The sequence below is a fragment of the Phocoena sinus genome, chromosome 14 (genome assembly GCF_008692025.1).
Source record: "Phocoena sinus isolate mPhoSin1 chromosome 14, mPhoSin1.pri, whole genome shotgun sequence".
Lineage (NCBI taxonomy): Eukaryota > Metazoa > Chordata > Mammalia > Artiodactyla > Phocoenidae > Phocoena > Phocoena sinus.
Window position 1 is genome coordinate 52,441,348 of NC_045776.1, and position 21,053 is coordinate 52,462,400.

Below are 21,053 nucleotides of genomic sequence, written 5' to 3' on the forward strand. Positions count from 1 at the left end.
AAGCTGGTTTCCGTGTGCATGAACAAAAATTGTGATTAAAAGTTACACTCTGGGAGCTTCCCTGGTGGCGCAGTGGTTGAGGGTCCGCCTGCCGATGCAGGGGACACGGGTTCGTGCCCCGGTCTGGGAGGATCCCACATGCCGCGGAGCAGCTGGGCCCGTGAGCCATGGCCGCTGAGCCTGCGCGTCCGGAGCCTGTGCTGCGCAAGGGGAGAGGCCACGACAGTGAGAGGCCCGCGTACCGAAAAAAGAATGAGGAATCTGGATTCAGATTCCTGCCTTGCCACCCACAGCTATGTGACTTTCAGTAAGTCTGTGCCTGTTTCCTCATCTGTAAAAGTACACAAAACTTTGAGGATTAAATAAGATAACATGTAAATAACTTAGAAAGGTGCACATAATAAGTTCTCAATAAGTTTATGATAATTATTACTCTGATCTCAGTAGTCACTCAAACACTGCTTCATTTCACTGTTTACTTGCCACTCACCCTGCAGTGCACAGCAGAAGGCACTCATGAAAAAATGAATAAAGGGTTTATCTGCTTCCAAGCAGATGGTTAGCCATTCACCAAAAAGAATCCATTTCTTCTTTTTCTTTGGGCAGGCAGCTACACTACATTCCTTGCACCCTTGCAAGTAGGCATACAATGCAATGAAGTTCTAACCAATGGTTTGTGAGAAGTTTTACCCATCACTTTCAAGCTAGAGTTTCTCAAAAGCAGGGTTTTTAAGTGCCCTCCTCAGTGTCTTGATGCAGAAGATGGACAAGGCCGTAGGAGATGGCACAGCCACAAAACAGATGGAGCCTGGTTCCTGAATTGCCATGTGGAGGAGAGCTGCCAAACAATATCTCCTTCACACTGAGTTCTGGGAAAAAAAGAAACTCCTGTGGTCTTTGAGCCATTATACATTTTTTGAGGGGCTGTTTATTATAGCAGCTAGTGTTATCCAAATTAATATACTCTTCTCATAACTCTAACCATGGAAAGGGTGGATATTTGCAGTCAAATATGTTGTCTATTTGGATTCAGATTTTCAGGAGGGAGAGGGTGGGGCAGAAACTAGAAAAATGGGGTCCTTTTATATCTTGTTTTTTCATAAAGCCAGACCCCTCCCAGATCCTTCTGGTCTTCCCCATGGTGTTTCACTCTGGGCAGTGTTTCCCCCCACCTCTCTATCATTTTCTTCTTTATGAGAGCTTCCAGGCAGCTGTCTCCTCAGCTCAACCATGAATGGCATCTGCTAGCAGTGCTGGCCCCTTTTTATATCTGGGTCATGCTGTGTGTGTGTCTGCATTAGTGGGATAAAGAGCTCTTCCTGACCCTTTGGTTCCTTTCCCAAATGATCCACTGGCAATTTGTAAAGTGAAAGGTTGGTCTTCCAACAGCCCATAAATAATGTGACTTACTAATCAAAGGAATATCATCATACACAAGGCACTTAACCGGTTTCATTGAAAACAAGGTTTATTGTTATTTTGGGAAAATATTTTAAAACTCCAGATTAACTGTGTATCTACTTCTTGAAACAAAATACCTTACTTTCAACGAGCACTTTCTAGAATGAAAGGTCCACTCCTTCACTAAATGGCAAAACCAGGTAGTAGTTTCCATAGTATTTGATCACCAACCTCCAATCTAAATTATGAATTTGACAGAGACACTTCTTAGGATACAAAAAAACACCCATTGGGCAAATCTGTATATGCCCCTAGAATGGCCTATCCAGAGTGGGCTCAAGTGGGCTCAAGTGGGCTCGTCCTGAGGGTGCTGCTCCGATTCTGGGCAGCCCAGGAAGGCCTGTCTTGGGTCAATTTCAGCGTGGCTCTGCTCCAGGCTCTGTCTGGAGGCCTCCCTAATGGGAGATGTGGGTGCTGTCCAGTTCTCTGCCTTCTTCAGGGCACTGCCAACCTGCAACCTTGGCTTGAAAGGTGTAAATAACACAACTAAAAACAAATTGTAGGCACATTTTTACCTGGAGTTGCCCACTGCCCTGGGTTGACCATTCTTATCCAATAAGCAAGCCTGAATCGTAGAGAAAAATAAGCACTTCAGAAACATTTGGAAGTTTCTCTCTTTCTTTCTCTCTTTTAAACTCCTTTTAAAAGAAGGCAATACTTCTTAAGTTGCCATAGGTAGATTCAAGCTACATTGATAATTTTTGCTATCAGGACTTCATTTTACATTTTAAAACAATATTCCAACTCTGAAAAAAATTACTCTTTTGGCAGGTTTTCAGGAAATAAGTGCTTAACCATGTTAGATTTTAGAAAAAAGGAAAGAAAATTAGTCACTCAATACTTTGAAGCATCCAGTAACTTCTAAGTCCCTGGAAAAATCAACACAAGGCAGACCTTGCAGATTTCTTAACTTTTCTATTCTCCTAGAAATACCAATCTCTCAGCTGGCTGGAACACAATTTGTGAGCCAGGATTGGCCCAAACCAAATTGCGGTTTTTCATTTTTCTACAGCAATGGCATTCAAACTGGTAATAACAGCCACAGTGTAAAGTGTACCCTCCAAAACTGGGCAGAGTGGGAGCTGGCACACGGATGTTTTTCTGACCTGCTCTGTAGAGGGTGTCATGTTCTGGCCAGTCGCTAGAGTAGTAGTGACCACCCACTGGGCAAAGAACTTATAGGAGAAACTATGTATTCTCCATCCTAGCACTACTCTCTGGTTTGGCAGAGTGGGGTGCCAAGGAAAAGCACAGACTTAAGCACCAAAGAGCCTCACTCATATCACATCCCTGCCCTGAACCTACCACAGTGGGAAACTTAACCAGCCACCCCCTATCCATTTACCAGCACAGTGGAAAGAAAGATCATGGGATCTTGGTGCTGGCTGGAGATGGACTGCTGCCATGTTGTACCCCCTCTCAGGGTGACCTTATAAAGGCTCACTTTATAAAGAAGGAGAAGTACCCTGAGATACAGATTGATATGAATTCTTGGACAAGAGTGAATGGCTTGACTGCTTGGTCGGGGCCCAGAAGGAACAAAATTGGAAGGTCCATGGTGAGGAAATCTGGGGAAGAGGCATGAGGATGTATCTGTGGTTGTGGGCACAGAGTATGTGTATCTTTGTATCCTACATTAATGCCCACCAGAGAACCCCCACTGCAGAGGGAACTCTCAACCACAAGGTAGACAAGATGTCTCATCTTGTGGATGTGGACAGCTAGTGATGAGCCTTGGGGAGACCAGACCACCCACTTGGTGGCAGAATGATGTCAATTTCAAGTTGTCCTTTCCAGAATTGATATACCAACCCTACCCACATGTCTCTATTAATATCACCACCCAAGGGCTCACAGAATTCCTGATCTATTAAAAATGGCATCCTGCACAGCATTGTGGCAAAGGGCACATGAACACGAGATCTACTGGTCTCCCCAGAGATCTGATCAACCAGAAGTAGCTAGTCTAATGGGAGAGTGCAAAGACTGTTGAAGGCTCAGCTAGGGTTCTAGCCTTGGGGCAATAACCTGCAGAGTTAGGGTGCTGTCTTCCAGGGTGCAGTATATCCACTAAGTCAGTGGCTATAGTGCTATGCTCCCAATAACTAGAATTCACAGGTACAGGAACCAAGGGATAGAAATGGGTGTGGATCCTCTCAGGATCACTGCTTATCAAGCTTGCAACTTTAGACTCTGCCATTTTAAAGGTTCTGGTTTCCACAAGAGGAACACCAGGCAGCAGGTGAACTTGAAGCTGTGACTATGTCAGGTCATTTTAGGCTCCTCATGTCAGTGGAAGAACTGGCAAAGAAAAGAATTATCCCCTTGGTGGGCAAAATTGACCCTAATTACCATGAGGCAGAGGATTGCTCCTACATAATGAAAGCATGGAGGAGTTGACTGGAACCCAGAGGACTCACTTGGGTGTCTCTCGGTGCTTCCATGCCAGCAATAACAGTAAGTGGGCAACTTCAACAGCTATGGCTTGATGAGGCCAAGGCAGCTGAGGACTCAGGGCTGAGGTTCTGGGTCAGCCCATGAGGCAGGAAGCCTCAGCTGTCTGGAGTACTGACCAAAGGTGAGTGAAATCTAGAGTGGGTGGTGGAGGAGGTAAATGAAGGCTTTATCTTGGGATCTGCTTTCCAGGGAACTCAAGAAAGATCCCCAGCATCTGGCACAGGATCTAGAACATAGTAGAGAGGCCCTAAGAGGTTGACTATATGAATCTTTGATGAATGTATGAATGAATAACTGTGCCTTGTGCTCTGTGGTAAGGATGCTCAAGTTAATTCACATTTGAGAAGTGCTTAGGGATCTCAGGGAAGGTCTGTATGTTAACACGTGACACCCCCAGCCCCTGTTCAGCAGGGTTCATTCATTGTTCCTCCCGCCGAACCAGGGTCTCATGTTGAAGGCTCACACACAGCTTTGGAAGTGCACCAAAGCCCCTCTGTGCTTGCCTCCCCAAGCCACTGTGTCGCCAGCAGGAACTCATTATTCCTCAGAGTCAGAGCGACAGAAAGAAACACGATCCTTAAGGCTTGACCATTTTCTTTCCCCCAAATAAAAAAGCCAAGTCACACATGGCTATAATTTGGATGCTGTGTCACTTTCACACTTTATTGCTCCACACGTAAGCCAGTTGAATGTTTTTGAAAGTGACTGAATGAATTTAGTTTTTAAATTATCCCATGTACCTTACCCCGATAAATTACCAAAATAAGTGGCAAGTGTAATATAGTTACAGCATTGACAGTGGTCTAAGGCTCAGCTCTATGAAAAATTGCTTCCCCTCCACCCCTTCATCTCTCTCTCCTGGGATTGGTTGGTGGGAGATGAATTCTCCAACAAATGAGCTATCTTCTTGAGATGTAATCGTAGGCCTGGAAGGACTTGGAGGTGTTTTTGCCTAGTGCCCAATGCCAAAAGCAGAGGCTCTGCAGATAGGGTCAGAAATCTATCAGTCTTTCACTCTATTCCCATCTTTTTTGCTTTCTCTTAGTTCTGACATTTTACAGCCTGGCTCACTGATTCTCAGCTCTTACATTTCTAGTCCATTCTCGTATGCTAGAATTTTGGTGGCATTTGTGAAGAGATTGAAATACTCAGAACAACGGTAAACAAGTAAGCAATAAATTACCATGCAGCCACTGCTCGGGTTTAACACTTTCTCAAGGTGTTATGAAAGCATCCACAGTCATTTCCTCATTCACCTGGCAGCTTTTCAGGCCATGTTGTTGTTTCAGAAGACCTTTTTACTGCCCTGGCCTTTTGCTCACATGGTTAAATTAGCATAAAATTTGCCTTTGGTACTAGCCTGATAAAAATTTATGCTTTACCGCCTTACAGTAAGTTCCACATAGCTCTATATTGCTTTTCACAGCCTCGTCACCTCTGTGTTTCATTTTTTGAACAACTCTGTAACAGTAAGTATTGTAGTTGTGCCCAAAATGAAATTTATATGTTGATCAATATTTGGCCACATGTTAGCAATGGATTTGTGAGATGCCACCGTACTATACGTGACCTACCAATTAAGAATCCTGGGTCTAGCTAGTAGTGAAGAAAACAGTAGAAGAGTTATGAGTTATGAGATTAAAGCCTTGAATGTTAAGACCTGAAACCATAAAACCCCTGGAAGAAAACAGAGGCGGTAGGCTCTTTGACATAGGTCTTGGCAATGATTTTTGGTAATCTGACACCAAAAGCAACAAGCAAAAGTAAACAAGTCGAACTATATAAAACTAAAAACTTCTGCCCAGCAGAAATGAACAGGCAACAAAATGAAAAGGCAACCTACTGAATGGGAGAAAATGATTGCAAATCATAGATCTGATAAAGGGCTAATATCCCAAATATATAAAGAACTCATATAACTCAATAGCCAAAAAAAAAAATCTGATTAAAAAATAGGCAGAGGATCTGAATAAACATTTTTGCAAAGAAAACATATGAATGGCCAGCAAGTACATGAAAAGATGTTCAACATCACTAATCACCAGGAAAATGCAAATCAAAACCACAATGAGATACCACTTCACAGCTGTCAGAATGACTTATCAAAAAGATAATAACAAGCGTTGATGAGGATGTGAAGAAAAGGGAACCCTTGTGCATTGTCTGTGTGAGTGCTAATTGGTGCAACCACTATGGAGAACAATATGGAGGTGGCTCAAATTAAAAATAGAACTATCATATGATCTAGCAATTCCATTTCTGGATATTTTTGTGAGGAAAACAAAACCCTAATTTGAAAAGCTGTATGCAGCACCCGTGTTTATTGCAGCATTATTCACAATAGCCAAGATATGGAAACAGCCTAAGTGTTCATCGGTGGATGAATGGATAAAGAAATTTTGGTATATATATACAGCGGAATATTATTCAGCCTTCAAAAAATGAAATCTTGCCATTTGTGACAACATGGATGGACTTTGAGGGCATTAATGCTAAGTGAAATAAGTCAGACAGCGAAAGACAAATACTATATGATCTCTCTTATATGTGGAATCTTGAAGAAAAACAACAAAAACCAAAAAACTGAGCTCAGAGATAGAGAGAACATGTTGGTGATTGCAAGGGGTAGGGGGTGGGGGTGGGAGAAAGGGGTGAACTTTTTTTAATAGATTAAATAAATTGAACTCAAAAAGTCAAAAATAATATTATATTTTCCAAGCTAATGTAACCACTAACATAATGTCAAAATAATGTCTAAATAGCAAAACAAAAAGTAGAGAAGGGGGCAAAACAATATTTGATCCAAAAGAAGACAGGAAAGGGGAGAAAGGGAACATGAGAAAGTGAGACACGAAACACGTGATGCTTGATTTAAATCCAAATACACGACAATCACATTACTTATAAGTGGACTAAATATTTCAGTTAAATAACAAAGATTAACCACTATACACCTTTTAGAATAGCCAAAGTCCAGAACTCTGAAAACACCAAATGCTGACAAGGATGTGGAGCAACAGGATCATACATTGCTGGTGAGAATGAAAATGGTACAGCTACTTTGGAAAACAGTTTCTTACAAAGCTAAACATACTCTTACCATACAATACAGCAATTATGCTCCTTGGTATTTACCCAAAGGAACTGAAAACTTATGTCCACTCAAAACCCTACACACAGATGTTTATAGCAGCTTTGTTCATAATTGCTAAAACTTGGAAGCAACCAAGATGTCCTTCAGTAGGTGAATGGGTAAACTGTGGTATAGCCAGGCAATGGAATATTATTCAGCACTAAAAAGAAATGAGCTATTAAGCCATGAAAAGACATAGAAGAAGGTTAAATGTATATAACTCTTTATTAGTAATATTATAAATAGTAATTGAAAGAAGCCAATAAGAAAAGGTTACATACTGTATGATTCCCAACTATATGACATTCTGGAAAAGACAAAACCATGGGAACACTAAAAATATGTGTTACTAGGGGTTCCAGGTGATGGGGAGAGGGATGAATAAATAGGTGGAATACAGGGGATTTTTAGGACAGTGAAACTATTTTGTATGAAACTATCAATATAACGATGGCTACATGTCACGTGAACCCTAATGTAAACTATGGGCTTTAGTTTAAGCCAGTAGTTTAGCACTACTGGTTCATCAATTGTAACAAGTGTAGTGCACTAATGAATGATGTTATTAAGAGCAGAAACTGGGGGAGGGGGTGGTTGAGAGGGGATATGGCAGCCCTCTGTACACTCTGCTTAATTTTTCTGTAAACCTAAAACTTCTCTGAAAAATAATGATTTAAAAAATTTACGAGTTATGTTTTTAAGATGAAATTATCCAAAACATGGAAATAACATAAAAGGATAAATATATATCCGTGCAAATGTCATTCTGTTGCATTGACCAACAAGCCCATCAACGGGCCATCAGAACCTTTAGGGAATAAAACTTTGGCAAATTAATGGCTCAAACGCTGTAAAGCTGGATGTTAATGAAGATAATTGATAAGCTGCCAGTGATTTTTGACCAGTAGAGGAGCAGATGATTTCTGTCTGGCTGAAGAGATAACTCCAAAGGTTATGGCCCTATTGTCCTGTTAGTGTAGCTTTGTATCTAATTTAGCAACTAAAAAAAAGTTTATTTTTTCACTTTGTAATTCTTTTTTTAATTTTTATTTTATATTGGAGTATAGTTGATTTACAATGTTGTGTTAGTTTCAGGTGCACAGCAAAGTGATTCAGTTATACATATACATATATCTATTCGTTTTCAGATTCTTTTCCTATGTAAGTTACTACAGAGTATTGAGTAGAGTTCCCTGGGCTATACAGTAGGTCCTTATTGATCATCTGTTTTATATATAGTAGTGTGTATATGTTAATCCCAACTTCCTAATTTATCCCTCCCCCCACCTTTCACCTTTGGTAACCATAAATTTGTTTTCTAAGTCTGTGAGTCTGTTTCTGTTTTGTAAATAAGTTTATTTGTATCATTTTTTAGATTCCACATATAAGTGATATCACATGATATTTGTCTTTCTGTCTGACTCACTTCACTTAGTATAATAACCTCTGTGTCCATCCATGTTGCTGCAAATGACATTATTTCATTCTTTTTTATGGCTAATATTCCATTGTATATATATACCACATCTTCTTTATCTATTCCTCTGTCGATGGACATTTAGGTTGCTTCCATGTCTTACCTGTTGTAAATAGTGCTGCAGTGAACATTGAGGTGCACGTATCTTTTAGAATTATGGTTTTCTCTGGATGTATGCCCAGGAGTTGTTATTGCCCTGTTAGTATAGCTTTGTATCTAATTTAGCAAATTTTTTTTAAAAATAGACTTTATTTTTTATTTATTTATTTTATTGGGTTGGCCAAAAAGTTCCCTTGGTTTTTATTTATTTTTTTTTACATCTTTATTGGAGTATAATTGCTTTACAATGGTGTGTTAGTTTCTGCTTTATAACAAAGTGAATCAGTTATACATATACATATGTTCCCATATCTCTTCCCTCTTGTGTCTCCCTCCCTCCCACCCTCCCTATCCCACCCCTCTAGGTGGTCACAAAGCACCGAGCTATCTCACTGTGCTATGCGGCTGCTTCCCACTAGCTATCTGTTTTACGTTTGGTAGTGTATATATGTCCATGCCACTCTCTCACTTTGTCACAGCTTACCCTTCCCCCTCCCCATATCCTCAAGTCCATTCTCTAGTAGGTCTGTGTCTTTATTCCCGTCTTATCCCTAGGTTTTTCATGACATTTTTTTTTCTTAGATTCCATATATACGTGTTAGCATACGGTATTTGTCTTTCTCTTTCTGACTTACTACAAAAAAATTGAGTAGATAGTACAGAGGATTCCCTTATACCCTGCACCCAGTTTCCTTTATCTTAGCATCTTACATTAGTATGGTACATGTGTTATAATCAGTGAACCAATATTGGTTCGTTATTATTAACCAAAGTCGATACTTTACTCAGATGCCCTTAATTTTGACCTAATGTCCTTTTTCTGTCTCAGGATCCCATTCAAGATACGACATTACATGGAATTGTCAGGTCTCCATAGGTTTTCCTTGGCTTTGACTGTTTTTTGTTCCTTGTTTGTTTTTGATGGCCTTGACAGTTTTTAGGAGTACCACTCAGATATTTTGTAGGATGTCCTTCCATAGGAATGTGTCTGATGTTTTCTGCACGAATAGACTGATTTTATGGGCTTTTGGGAGACAGACCAAAGGATAAAGTGCCATTTTCATTACATCATATCAAGAGTACAGGCCATCCACATGAATTATGACTGTTAATGCTGGCTTTGGTCACCTGGCTAAGGTAGCACTTGTCAGGTTTTTCCATTCTCTCCCCTCCCTCCTAGCAACCGCTGATCTTTTTACTGTCTCTATAATTTTGCCTTTTCCAGTTGCTATTACTATTGGTGACCTCTTACAAGAGAGGTTGTCGAAAGTGCTACCTTGCTTTTAAAGCTCCTTAAGATGATTCTGTGTGCCCTTCAGACTCTTATCAGGTCACATTAAGGATATTGGTATTGTAGACACAGTGGTGGGAGAGTGGGATGGAAACAGTGCTGAGTTTGAGGACCCCTCTGCTACTCAGTGCCCAGTCCATTAACACCTTCAGCCTCAGCTTCCTCATTTTGTAAAGTAGGAAATGTCATAGCAGCACAATGATACTATAAGTGATAAAATATCCTAATCCACTGAGGTGTTTGTCTGAAATAAAATTATATGTGTGAAACACTTCCTAAGCACTACAGAAAGATAAATTATTACCATCTAGTATAGGGGTTGGCAACATTTTTCTGTAAAGGAAGAGATAGGACATGTCAGTGTTGTAGGCTATCTGGTCTCTATCGCAACTGTTCAACTCTGCCATTGCAGTTCAAAAGCAGCCATGGACAGTGCTTAAACAATGAGCACAGCTGTGTTCCAATAAAACTTTATTTATAAAAACATGCAGGGGGCTGTATTTGGCCCACAGACTATCGCACGCTGACTCCTTGTCTAGAATATGCGTGGAAAGATACAAACCACTCTGCCCCCTTCCTCATGAAATCTCTTCCAAATATAGTGCTGGCGAGGACATTCAGTAATTTATTGGGAGTCTTGACGCACAGACTACAAAGACCCTAGGTGGATTGAGTCCATACACATATGATATAAATAAATAAATGATGGAATAAATTAATAAGAGGGGGAGAAGAGACAGATCTCAAGGCTTGATCCTGAGGCCAGATGCACCACTGTGGTACTGCTGATTTTGAGGAGCTCCAGGGAGTGGTGTATCCTTGAAAATTTTATCCTGGGTGTCCTATAGGAGGAGGTTCTGAAGACTAGAACGTCAGCAAGGATATACAGTGCTCGGCCATCGCATAAGACACCTGAGGAGAGAATGGTGCCAATTTGCAGAAAATGGGAAAAAGAGGGTGTTCGGGTGAGTGGTAAAGGGGTTTGAGTAAGGACGTCAGGGTGCCCCCAATTTCCTGTATTCCCCAAAATTCCCACAAAAGAGAAGAGCTGAAAGGGCTCCTGCTCTGAAGACAGGCTAACAATTGCCATCCATGGAGAAACTCTTTTTTTCTTTTTAATTTTGCAAAGTTTTCAAAATACGTAGTGTCAGTTTGCAAGCCCCCTGAGCTGGGTGCTAAGCATGCAGAGTCTTCGTTATCTGACCCTGGGAGGGCTGGCTTCTGCCTTGTCTCGGAGGAAAGATCTTTTTTTTTTTTTTTCTGGAACTGCCTCCTAAATGCCTTGTGACAGCCAAGTTCCCGAGGCCAAGGGCCTCACTCTCCTTCATTCCACCTGTGCAGTTGCAACTGGGAGGAGATGTGTGGGAACTGGCTGAACTTTCTGATCAATTTTTCCCTAAATCTAAAACTGCTCTAAGAAAGTAACGTCTATAAAGATAAGGAAAAAATGGTCCACTTATAAATGTCATCCCCCCTTATAAATGTCATCCCCCTTTTACCTCCTATCCCCAGATTCCTCCCCACAATGACTAAGAGTCCACCTTTGGAGACACACTTCTTTGGGTGAAGTATCACCTTCCACCCTTTCTACCGAAGTTTGTCTCCCTCCCTATCCCTTCCTCTGTCTCTTGTATTAGTGACATTGGGTTTTTATTATTGAGATTTGGTTATTCTGGTGCAGACCCTGTAGGGTGAGGCTGGATCTTTTCTGAAGGTTGAGATCTGTGTCATGTGAATAACTGGAGACAGGTGTCTCCAGGGTGGACCCATGGATCTGTAGGCAGGAGAGGGGCACTTTGGGGGTCTAGATGCCTAAAAGGTGCTTCTGAACAGGGGGTTTTCAAGGCGATGCCAGGCGGCACCCTGGAGTGAGTAAGGGGGCAGTCCAGGTGAGACCTCTCCTCCTTGGAATCCTCCGTGGCTGACAAGCTCTGCTTCTCTAGCAACTGGATGCTCTCTGTGACTGTTTATCTTTTATTGTGCTCTAGCCCTGACTGTAAGCCTTCTCCAGAGCTTCTAACCTAGAGAATGAAAGGGGGGAGGGGTTTGGTCAATGCTTGGCTGTGAGCGTTAACAGAGCAGTGTCCCTCTCCTGCTGTGATGACAGCAGGGATCCATGAGGCCCCAGGAGAACGTGAAGCTTAGGGACACATCAGGCTGTGTGGTCCAGGATGTTATCCTTCAAGTGCTAGTCTTGGGGATTGGTTTATTTTCTTATGAGAAGTGGTATTTTCTTATATAATCTCTAATACTAAGTAGGAGATTATTTCTCAAAAATAGCAACAGGGCTAGACAGGGAAGGGTGAGAATCCAGAGTTCATGCGAATGTTCAGACAGATCAGCCTTGCCTGCTTTTCCGTGGTGCCCAGTGCATCCCTGCGGGGGTTTCCGGTTGCTGGGAGCAGCCTGTCTCTGGCAGGTCTGCTCCTGGGTAGGTTCAACCCCACCCTGTATTTGGGTAACATGCTGGGTTCCTGGCCTCCCCTGCTCTGGCCTCACGAGGTGCCCGTTGTGGTAGGGTGTGTGTCAGCGAGCTGAATTAGGGAGGAAAACAGTCCCCACGGAAGGTGGGAAGCAGCAACCCCAAATGCCAGGGCCAGCTGACCAAGCTGCCAGTTCTTACTGCAGACTGTGGAAGAATGCAGTGCATATGATCCCGTTGCCTGCGATGGAAGACGAAAACCGGAAAAGGTAATGCTGGGGCTCTGTGATTTCAAAACACTGTGGCCACAGAGTTGAAAAGTGAGCACCAACGATCTTGAGCAGATGATTTTTTCATGCCTTCAGAAGAGTATGTGCAGTGCCGCTGGCTGCTCCTAAGCTGTCATCATCTTAAACTCAGGTTTCACCTGCCTGGGGGGGGGCAGGTGGAGGACTTCAGGACTTCAGTGGACTTTAAGGCAGTGCTTTCTCCACCGAAAGAACTCTTTCAAATGGACTCTTGGGTAAAAAAAAAAATGGTAACAGCTTTCTCTTGGCTGACCCTCTTTCTTTTTCTCTTCCATTCTATGCATCTATGTGTCTATGTTTCTGTCTCCTATCTTTCTTCCTCCCTCCCTCCTTCCTTTCTTCTTCCCTTCCTTCCTTCCTTCCATCTATCTATCCATCATTTAATTTTGGGGGGCTTCTTTTTTCTTTCTGAGAAATGCCAGGCTCTGTATGAAGGTGCTGGTCATTATTCCTTGTGCCTGTTGATTTAGGCCTCTTGGTATATACTTCACCCAGTGTAGTTGTAGGTATAGGGTTGAAATAGGTGAAGTTCTGGTATAAACTGATTATTTCTTTGCAGAGTGTCAATTAAGTGGCATCTTATAGGACCTGAAATCCAGACTATTTTATGAAGTGGACTCCAAACTATACCTTTGGAGTAAAAAGAGCTTATTTTCACACAGTATTGTCCAAATGGAGGCAAGGCAAATAGTTGTTTAGAAATAAGTTGTTATTACCATCAATAACAAGGTAGTGTGTGTCTACGAGAAAAATCATTATTCATTTTACTATCTATGAACATCATGGTGGAAGGTTGGAGCTAGGAAATCTTTTGGCGGGGGCAGGATTATAGATTTTTAAGAGCATGTTAGCAAGTCCACTGGGGACTCTTTCTTGCTTTTTGTCTGTTTGATCAGGATTTCCCACAGCATCAGGCTTCCGTGCTTTTCCTCTTGTGCCCCCTTCCTCCCAGGTCTCAGTAAGTGGGACCTGGAGCTGCCTCATGCAGCTGAGTTCAGCCAGCCTCTCCCATATCCTTTCTGACCTTCAGCTCTCCTTTAGTTGGCCTTTTAGAGTTTGGTTGAAGTTCCAGGAGAGATGCTTCCAGTGGGATTTGTGTGGAGCAGAAAGTCATATTTCTACAGGTCATGAGGAAGGAGGTAGAACCTGTGAAAAAACTACTTATGATGGGGCCAGAGCCTTTCCATGCAGCCAACCATCTGTCCATCCATGCTTGCATCTGTCCTTGCAACTATTCATGCATTCATCCTTCCATCTGCCCCTAAAACAAAGGGAGGACACAATGGTATATGACTTCATTCTATTCATTTTGGGTAGATACAATTTATATGCATAAAAAGGCTAGTGTATTTCTAGCAAACAGAATCCAACAGCATATGCCTCACAAGCAGGAAGTAGAGAGGAGGATTCAAACCTGGGTCTATTTGGCTCCCAAGCCTGTCTCCTTTCATTTGACACTAATTATATCAGAGAACCCTGTGAGACATCCAGTTACTCTAGAATCTACGGTGGTTTCTCCAAACTGGACCTCTTTGGACATCCATGGCATGGGTGCCAAGTGGACTTTTGCCTCTTTGCTCATTGATAACAAAGAGATTGGTCTAGTACTTTTATGTAAAGGGCACGAATCACGATTCCTCCATTATCTCCCTGCTTCTGTTAGAGAGACCTGGTGGCTTGACTGATTTCTTGTGGCAAAGAACAAAATACAACCCAGAAAGCCCAGACTCTCAGGAAGGTTACTGTTGGATCAAAGGAGACAGCCTGGTGGGGTGGAAGCTAGGTGGCCATGGGTTCAAATCCCAGTTCTTGGAAAATTATTTAACCTGTCTGATCTTCAATTTCCTCGTATGGTAATTGGAGATAGTAGGTGTTATTATAGCTACTCTAGAGCCAGCACTTTGTGCTGGTTTATGTCAAACCTGGCCTAGCTCCTCTGCTCTCAGGCACAGCAACTGCTTTTAAGAATCTTATAATTCCCTGAAGCTTGCAGGCATTATTTAGTGGGTCACAGCAATGAGTGATGATTAAAGAATACACCAAACTCTGGCACCAACGGTTGGAAGACTGGCCAAAGGACAATTCTCCATCTCTGGCCAAGAGGACTAACCCTTTTGTTAAAGCCCATTTAATGACCTGCCTGATTGAGTTGTTGGTGGGAGTCTCCTTGCTGGCAGCTGACTCCCAACCAAGTTGTACAGGTGATCCCTGTTTTACCTAATAAGTCCTTGGAGGAAAGCTGGAGGCTGGGATACAACCCTGCCTATGGCAGGCAGGGCTGGACTGAGTTCATTCATAGACTCATTCATTGAAAAGTTTGAAAACCAGGGGCTCTGCTTCTGGAGAATTAAAGTTGGTTTTCTTAAGCCTGCTTTTCTTTGGACTTCTGCCCACCTGGTGTAACCTGGGCATGCTATGTACTTATTTGAACAAGTATATCTAGGAGGAGAGGAAAAAGCATGAACGGGTGGAGTGGAATCTCTTTAACATCTGCTCTGTGATTTATAAAATAAGTGTGATGCCATGCCACTACGGGATGCTTTCCAGGAAAATGGAGCTATGGTACAGAGAAATACCTTCTAAAAAATGGCAAAAGTTCACCTATACTTCTAAAACTGTTGAGTATAACAGAAAAGAGATATTTCATTACACAGCCATTTAGAAAAGGTTTCTAAAGCTTTTCCCTGACTCAGGGCCATATTTTGATAAATAGAATGAATCTGCTTTGCCAGTTTTCTTTTCACTCAATATTCCATTCATAATATGTATATTACATATATAGCCAATATAGTGGATTTATAGTAACCAGTTGTTATCAACGTGAATTGCTTCATTTCTCCTGCTTGGCTTCTCCCATTCATCAGTTCTCTTAAGATTTCATTGCTGACTGGCCATATTCACCTTTCTCTTCTTTCTTTTTTTTTTTATAAATTTATTTATTTTATTTATTTAGGCTGCATTGGGTCTTCGTTGCTGCGGGATTTTTCTCTGGTTGCGGTGAGCAGGGGCTACTCTTCATTGAGGTGCACGGGCCTTCTCATCATGGTGGCTTCTCTTGTTGCAGAGCACGGGCTCTAGGCGCGTGGGCCTCAGTAGTTGTGGCACGTGAGCTCAGTAGTTGTGGCTCATGGGCTCTAGAGCACAGGCTCAGTAGTTGTGGCGCACGGGCTTAGTTGCTCCACAGCATGTGGGGTCTTCCCGGACCAGGGCTCAAACCCGTGTACCCTACATTGGCAGGCAGATTCCCAACTGCTGCGCCACCAGGGAAGCCCACCTTTCTCTTCTTAATTCAGTAATATTTAGGCCTCTCAGCTAATCTGTAGATCATCTAACACAGTGTGTGGGTTTTCCTCCATGTTATCCGGAGCACTTGTGTGTAGCGTTTGGCATGGAAGAATCAGCTCTTCCTTCAGGGTGCATTTGTTTTGAAAGGATTCGGGCTAGAAGTGATGCTTGAGCTGTATCTTAGAGGTACTTTCCAGGTAACAAAGGTAGGGAAGGGAAGTTCAGGTAAAGTATGAGGGTAAGAAAGAGCATGGAGGAAATTGCAGGTGGCTTGCAAGGCTGTTCTGGCACATGGCAAGGGAGGGCAGGGTTGCAGCTGGAGGGGAGGCTGGAGGTGCAGCTGAGGACCTGGTCACAAGGCCCTTATCTCCCCTGCATGTATGTCCTGCAGGCAACTCAGAAGATTTTAAACTGGGGGTAAGGGTTAGAATGGACTTAGACTTAGGGACGTAAGAAGGAGGAACCTGATCAGATTTGCATGACAGTGATGTGGGCAACGGGCAAGTCTTCAAATTAGCCTCAGTGTCCTCATTCCTAAAGTAGAGAGAAAAGTTTTGCACCAAGGTTGGAAGAGGTAATGTATGTGAAAGTGCTAAATATATTTAAACTTTTATTATTATTATTGGACTTCTTTGAGCCATGAATGAGTTAACATACTTCATTTTTCAAGAGATCAGTTCTGTCATCTGAGGCAAAATACACATGCTTAATATTGTTACCTGATTTATATAGGGATATATGATTGATTGTTTGATTGGCTGCGTTGGGTCTTCGTTGCTGCGTGCAGGCTTTCTCTAGTTTCAGTGAGCAGGGGCTACTCTTCGTTGTGGTGCACGGGCTTCTCATTGCAGTGGCTTCTCTTGTTTCGGGGCACAGGCTGTAGGTGCGAGGGCTTCAGTAGTTGTGGCTCATGGCCTCTAGAACGCAGGCTCAATAGTTGTGGTGCACGGGCTTAGTTGCTCTGCAGCATGTGGGATCTTCCCAAACCAGGGCTCGAACCCATGTCCCCTGCATTGGCAGGCAGATTCTTAACCACTGCACCACCAGGGAAGTCCCAGGGATATATGATTTATGTAGCTTTCTATTTCCTTAAACATCTGATTTTTAAAGTGGGAGCAGGTCTTACTATTTGTTGTCTGCTTTAAACTCTAACTGCTAAAATTGGAAGGATATGGGAAGACCTGGTGAACGCTGCTCACAAAGAGGAAAAGAAAGGGTTTTTTTCTTTCTGGTTGCGCACTCATTCTTTCAAGTCATTTAAAAAGTTTCCATCTTCTCATAGCAACTCAAGTGCTTGAGGACCTCATGACATTTTACCAAAACTCTCCTCCCAGAAGGGCATCAGTGGTGAGTAGGTGAATAGAAACATGGTGTATAAATAGCTAAATATACAGAGGAGTACATGAGGCATCTGGTAATGTGTGATTTTCATCTGATTTTACTGTGTTATTAAGATGAACCCTGCTTCCTAAAGAAAATTAGAACATTTTCAAAGCTCGAGTCTGAATCCTGCCTCATTCCTTGGTGATGATGTGACCCAGGAAATGACATCACCTCCCTATAAAATGGGGAGAGCAGTAAGGCCTACTTTTTAGGGCTGTTGGGAGGATGACATGAGATCATCTGCTTGAAGCCTGACAAATGATAAGCTCTGGGTAAGTTGTTATTAGGAACACCCTCAGCTGTGGGAGCCAGCACCATTCTCTTCTGAGCATGGCATCAGACGTTCAAGTTGCTTCTGAACATGAATCTTAATTGACACCTAAGAAACCAGAAGGGGATGAAAAAGAGGATAGAGTTTAGTCTATAGAAGGTCTTGAGCCTGAAGAGGTACCAGAGTCCAGTGCCTGTCTTGTGTCATAGGGCCCAGATGACAGTGGGTCCTACCAGCCCGACCAGACTACATGGACAGGACAGCAGGGCATAAAGGTGCTGAGGAGGTGACCATTCCTGGGCTGCAGAGATGGCATGAACAGTGACCAGGGCAAGACAACACAGTCCACACAGCTGCAGGTGTGAAAATCAAACTCTGTCTTTATTCTTTTTACCATTGTATGTGGGATAGGTAGCAGCACTGCTGGGGAGCTCCTTGGGAGGAGAGGAGAGGGAATCTGTTGGATGGAAATCTTACCTTTGAGCATCAGTTACATCTAAGCCTGTTTTCAGCACATTTCATGTTAGACTTTTCAATGGCAAGTCAAGGAGTAGAAGGTAGATGGGCTCAGACAAAAGGTTCTTTGCAAGAGTTCAACATAGTGGCCAAGATTTTTATTCTTGCATTTCATCATGCATGTGCCTTGGAATTACGGATTCTTTGGAATCTGACTGAAGAAAACATAAACTTTCCAGGTAGTGTATAGGCGTCCCCATCTTTCTAGCATCTCTGCCTTTGGCCGATGTGATGCCATACTTTCCTGACATTTAATATCAGCTCTGGTATGGGTCTGATACCAAGTATATTCATACCTCAGCCATAAAACAGGACCTTCTAGATAGCCAGATTCAGGTGCTCTGCCCTTCCCAACAGATGCCTCTCCACCACCCCTGACTCCGCCAAAATGAAGTAAAAGCACATCCTGAGTTGACCACTTCCTCTGAGCCTGGCAGACACACAGCAAGAGTCTTGGCTGGTGATGGGCTTGATGCATGGCCCACTTGACTGAGCCACACACATGCTCAGGCTTGACCTATACTGGCAAAATCTGCAAGGACACTTCTTAGACATTTCAAGTGATTGATTCCTCTGAGGAAATGATACATTAAAAAATACACATATACACACATATTTAATTATTTTTTTAAACCACAACTGAAAGAAATTCTTTGCCACTGTGTAGAATTAAATCTGACAAGAAACCCTATGAGTTTTTATTAGTACCATTATTGTTTTCTTTGGCTTCATGTACTATAATGGTAAAATAACAAAAAAAAAAGAAAAAAATTGTAAAAAGGCAAATATTTTGTACAAAAATACAAAGTTTTAAAAGCTCTTTAAGTATATTTCATATTGTTACTAAAAGTTGACCTATATATCTGTATGTCTGCATATTTTTCCTACATGTGGGATTTTAGAAATGTAAGGTACTGTTTACACAGTATACGTTTTCAGTTCTTCCTAAAGCTCAACAACCAATGATAATCTTTTTTCTGACTGGAGCATTCCATACTCTGGAAGACATGATTTGCATAACCGTATGATTACTGGCTGAGAAAAATCTATGTGATTCAGTCCATTTGCATACTGAAAATCAATGTATCATACTGGGGGAACACTTTTGTTCCCAAGTCCTTAAGTAATGGCAGATGGTAAAGAACGTTGGCTGTCAATTTTTTCAGTAATTGGTTTTCAGTGCTTTTTTTCAATCTGGTGAGAAGGTGATGCAATGAGGAAGAAGTATCTTTTGCCTTTGAGAACTGTCTGAAAATTTGCTCTTATTATTATATCACAGTCCATTATAATGCAGGTGATAGTACTAAAAGAAAGGAAAAAGGATGGGTGTTAGTTTTTCTTAAAGAACAATGTTAATGTATAATTCAAAAAAGGAACATGTGTTTTTATAGGAAACATTCCAAACACATCGTTCAATAATTATTTTTTCAAATAAATGCCTAGAAATTCTTACTCAGATTAAATAAAAGGTAAAATTCACTTTGAAAGAGCCTATTTTGGGGAATCCTAGTCCCAACTCAAATCCCAAATGGCCAAAGAAGGCTAACAAATGACAAATCTGGGTCACTTGTCACCCTCTACTATAATCTCTTGTTGAGATATTTGTGTTCCTTTCCTGAAACTGACCAGGATGGGAGTTTCTTACCTGTCTGGAGACCTCTAGCACTTGGAGGAGTGCTTGACACACTAGAGGTTTTCAATACATGACTGTTGAATGGATAAATGCATAATTTGTGCCCCAGTTACTGTCAAAAATAATTTGAGCAAAATATATTTTTGTCATCAACTTTGTTTTTAAAAATTGAGATAAAATTGACATATAACATGTTAGTTTCAAGTGTACGTGATTCCAAATTTGTATATATTGCAAAATGATCACCACAGTAAGTCTAGTTAACGTCCACTACCACATATAGTTATAATTTTGTTGCTGTTGTTGTGATGAGAATTTTTAAGATTTACTCTTTTAGCAACTTTCAGATATATAACAGGATTATTAACTATAGTCACCATGCTGTACATGACATTACATTACCATGCCTTATTTATTTTATAACTAGATGTTTATACATTTTGAGCCCCTTCACCCATTTTGTACACCCCACCACTCTCCGCATCTGGCAACCACCTGTTTTCTGTATCTATGAGTTCCATTTTTTTTTATAAGGTTCCATATAAGTGCGATCATATGGTGTCTGTCTCTGTCTGACTTATTTCACTTAGCATAATGCCCTCAAGGTTAATCCATGTTGTCACAAATGGCAATATTTCATTCTTTTTTATGGCTGAATAATAATATTCCATTGTATTTATATACTGCATTTTCTTTACCCATTCATCTATTGATGGACCCTTAGACTGCTTCCATATTGTAAATAATGCTATTGTAAATAATGCTCCAGTGAACATAAGGGTACATATATCTTTTCAAGTTAATGTTTTTGTTTCTTCAGATGAATACCTAGAAGTGGAATTGCTGGATCATATGGTAGTTCTATTATATTTTTAATTTCTTGAGGAACCTCCATACTGTTTTTCCATAGTGGCTGCACCAATTTACATTCCCACCAACAGTGCATAAGTGTTCCCTTTTCTCCACATCCTCGCCAACACTTGTCTTTTCTATAATGACCATTTTGACAGGTGTGAGGTGATATCTCATTGTGGTTTGCATTTCCTTGATGATTAGGGATGTTGAGCAGCTTTTCATGTACCTGTTGGCCGTCTGTATGTCTTCTTTGGGAAAATGTCTGTTCAGATTTTATGACCATTTTTCAATGGGATTGTTTGGTGTTTTGCTATTGAGTTGTGTGAATTTTTCATATATTTGGGATATTAGCACCTTATCAGTTCTATGATTTGCAGATATTTTTTCCCATTCAGTAAGCCGACTTTTCATTTGTTGATGGTTTTCTTTGCTTTGCAGAAGCTTTATGGTTTGATGTAGTCA

General features: G+C 41.6%; 1 protein-coding gene across 1 annotated transcript in view; it reads right to left on the reverse strand.

Moving 5' to 3' along the window:
* Positions 1 to 17,943: 17,943 nt before the first annotated feature.
* COLEC12 (collectin subfamily member 12) overlaps positions 17,944 to 21,053 on the reverse strand; it is a 196,783-nt gene continuing 193,673 nt past the window's right edge. Inside the window, exon 10 of the mRNA XM_032654388.1 lies at positions 17,944 to 19,406. Within this exon, the coding sequence (XP_032510279.1) occupies positions 19,387 to 19,406 (20 nt within the window). The 3' untranslated portion in view covers positions 17,944 to 19,386. The remainder of the gene's footprint in view (positions 19,407 to 21,053) is intronic.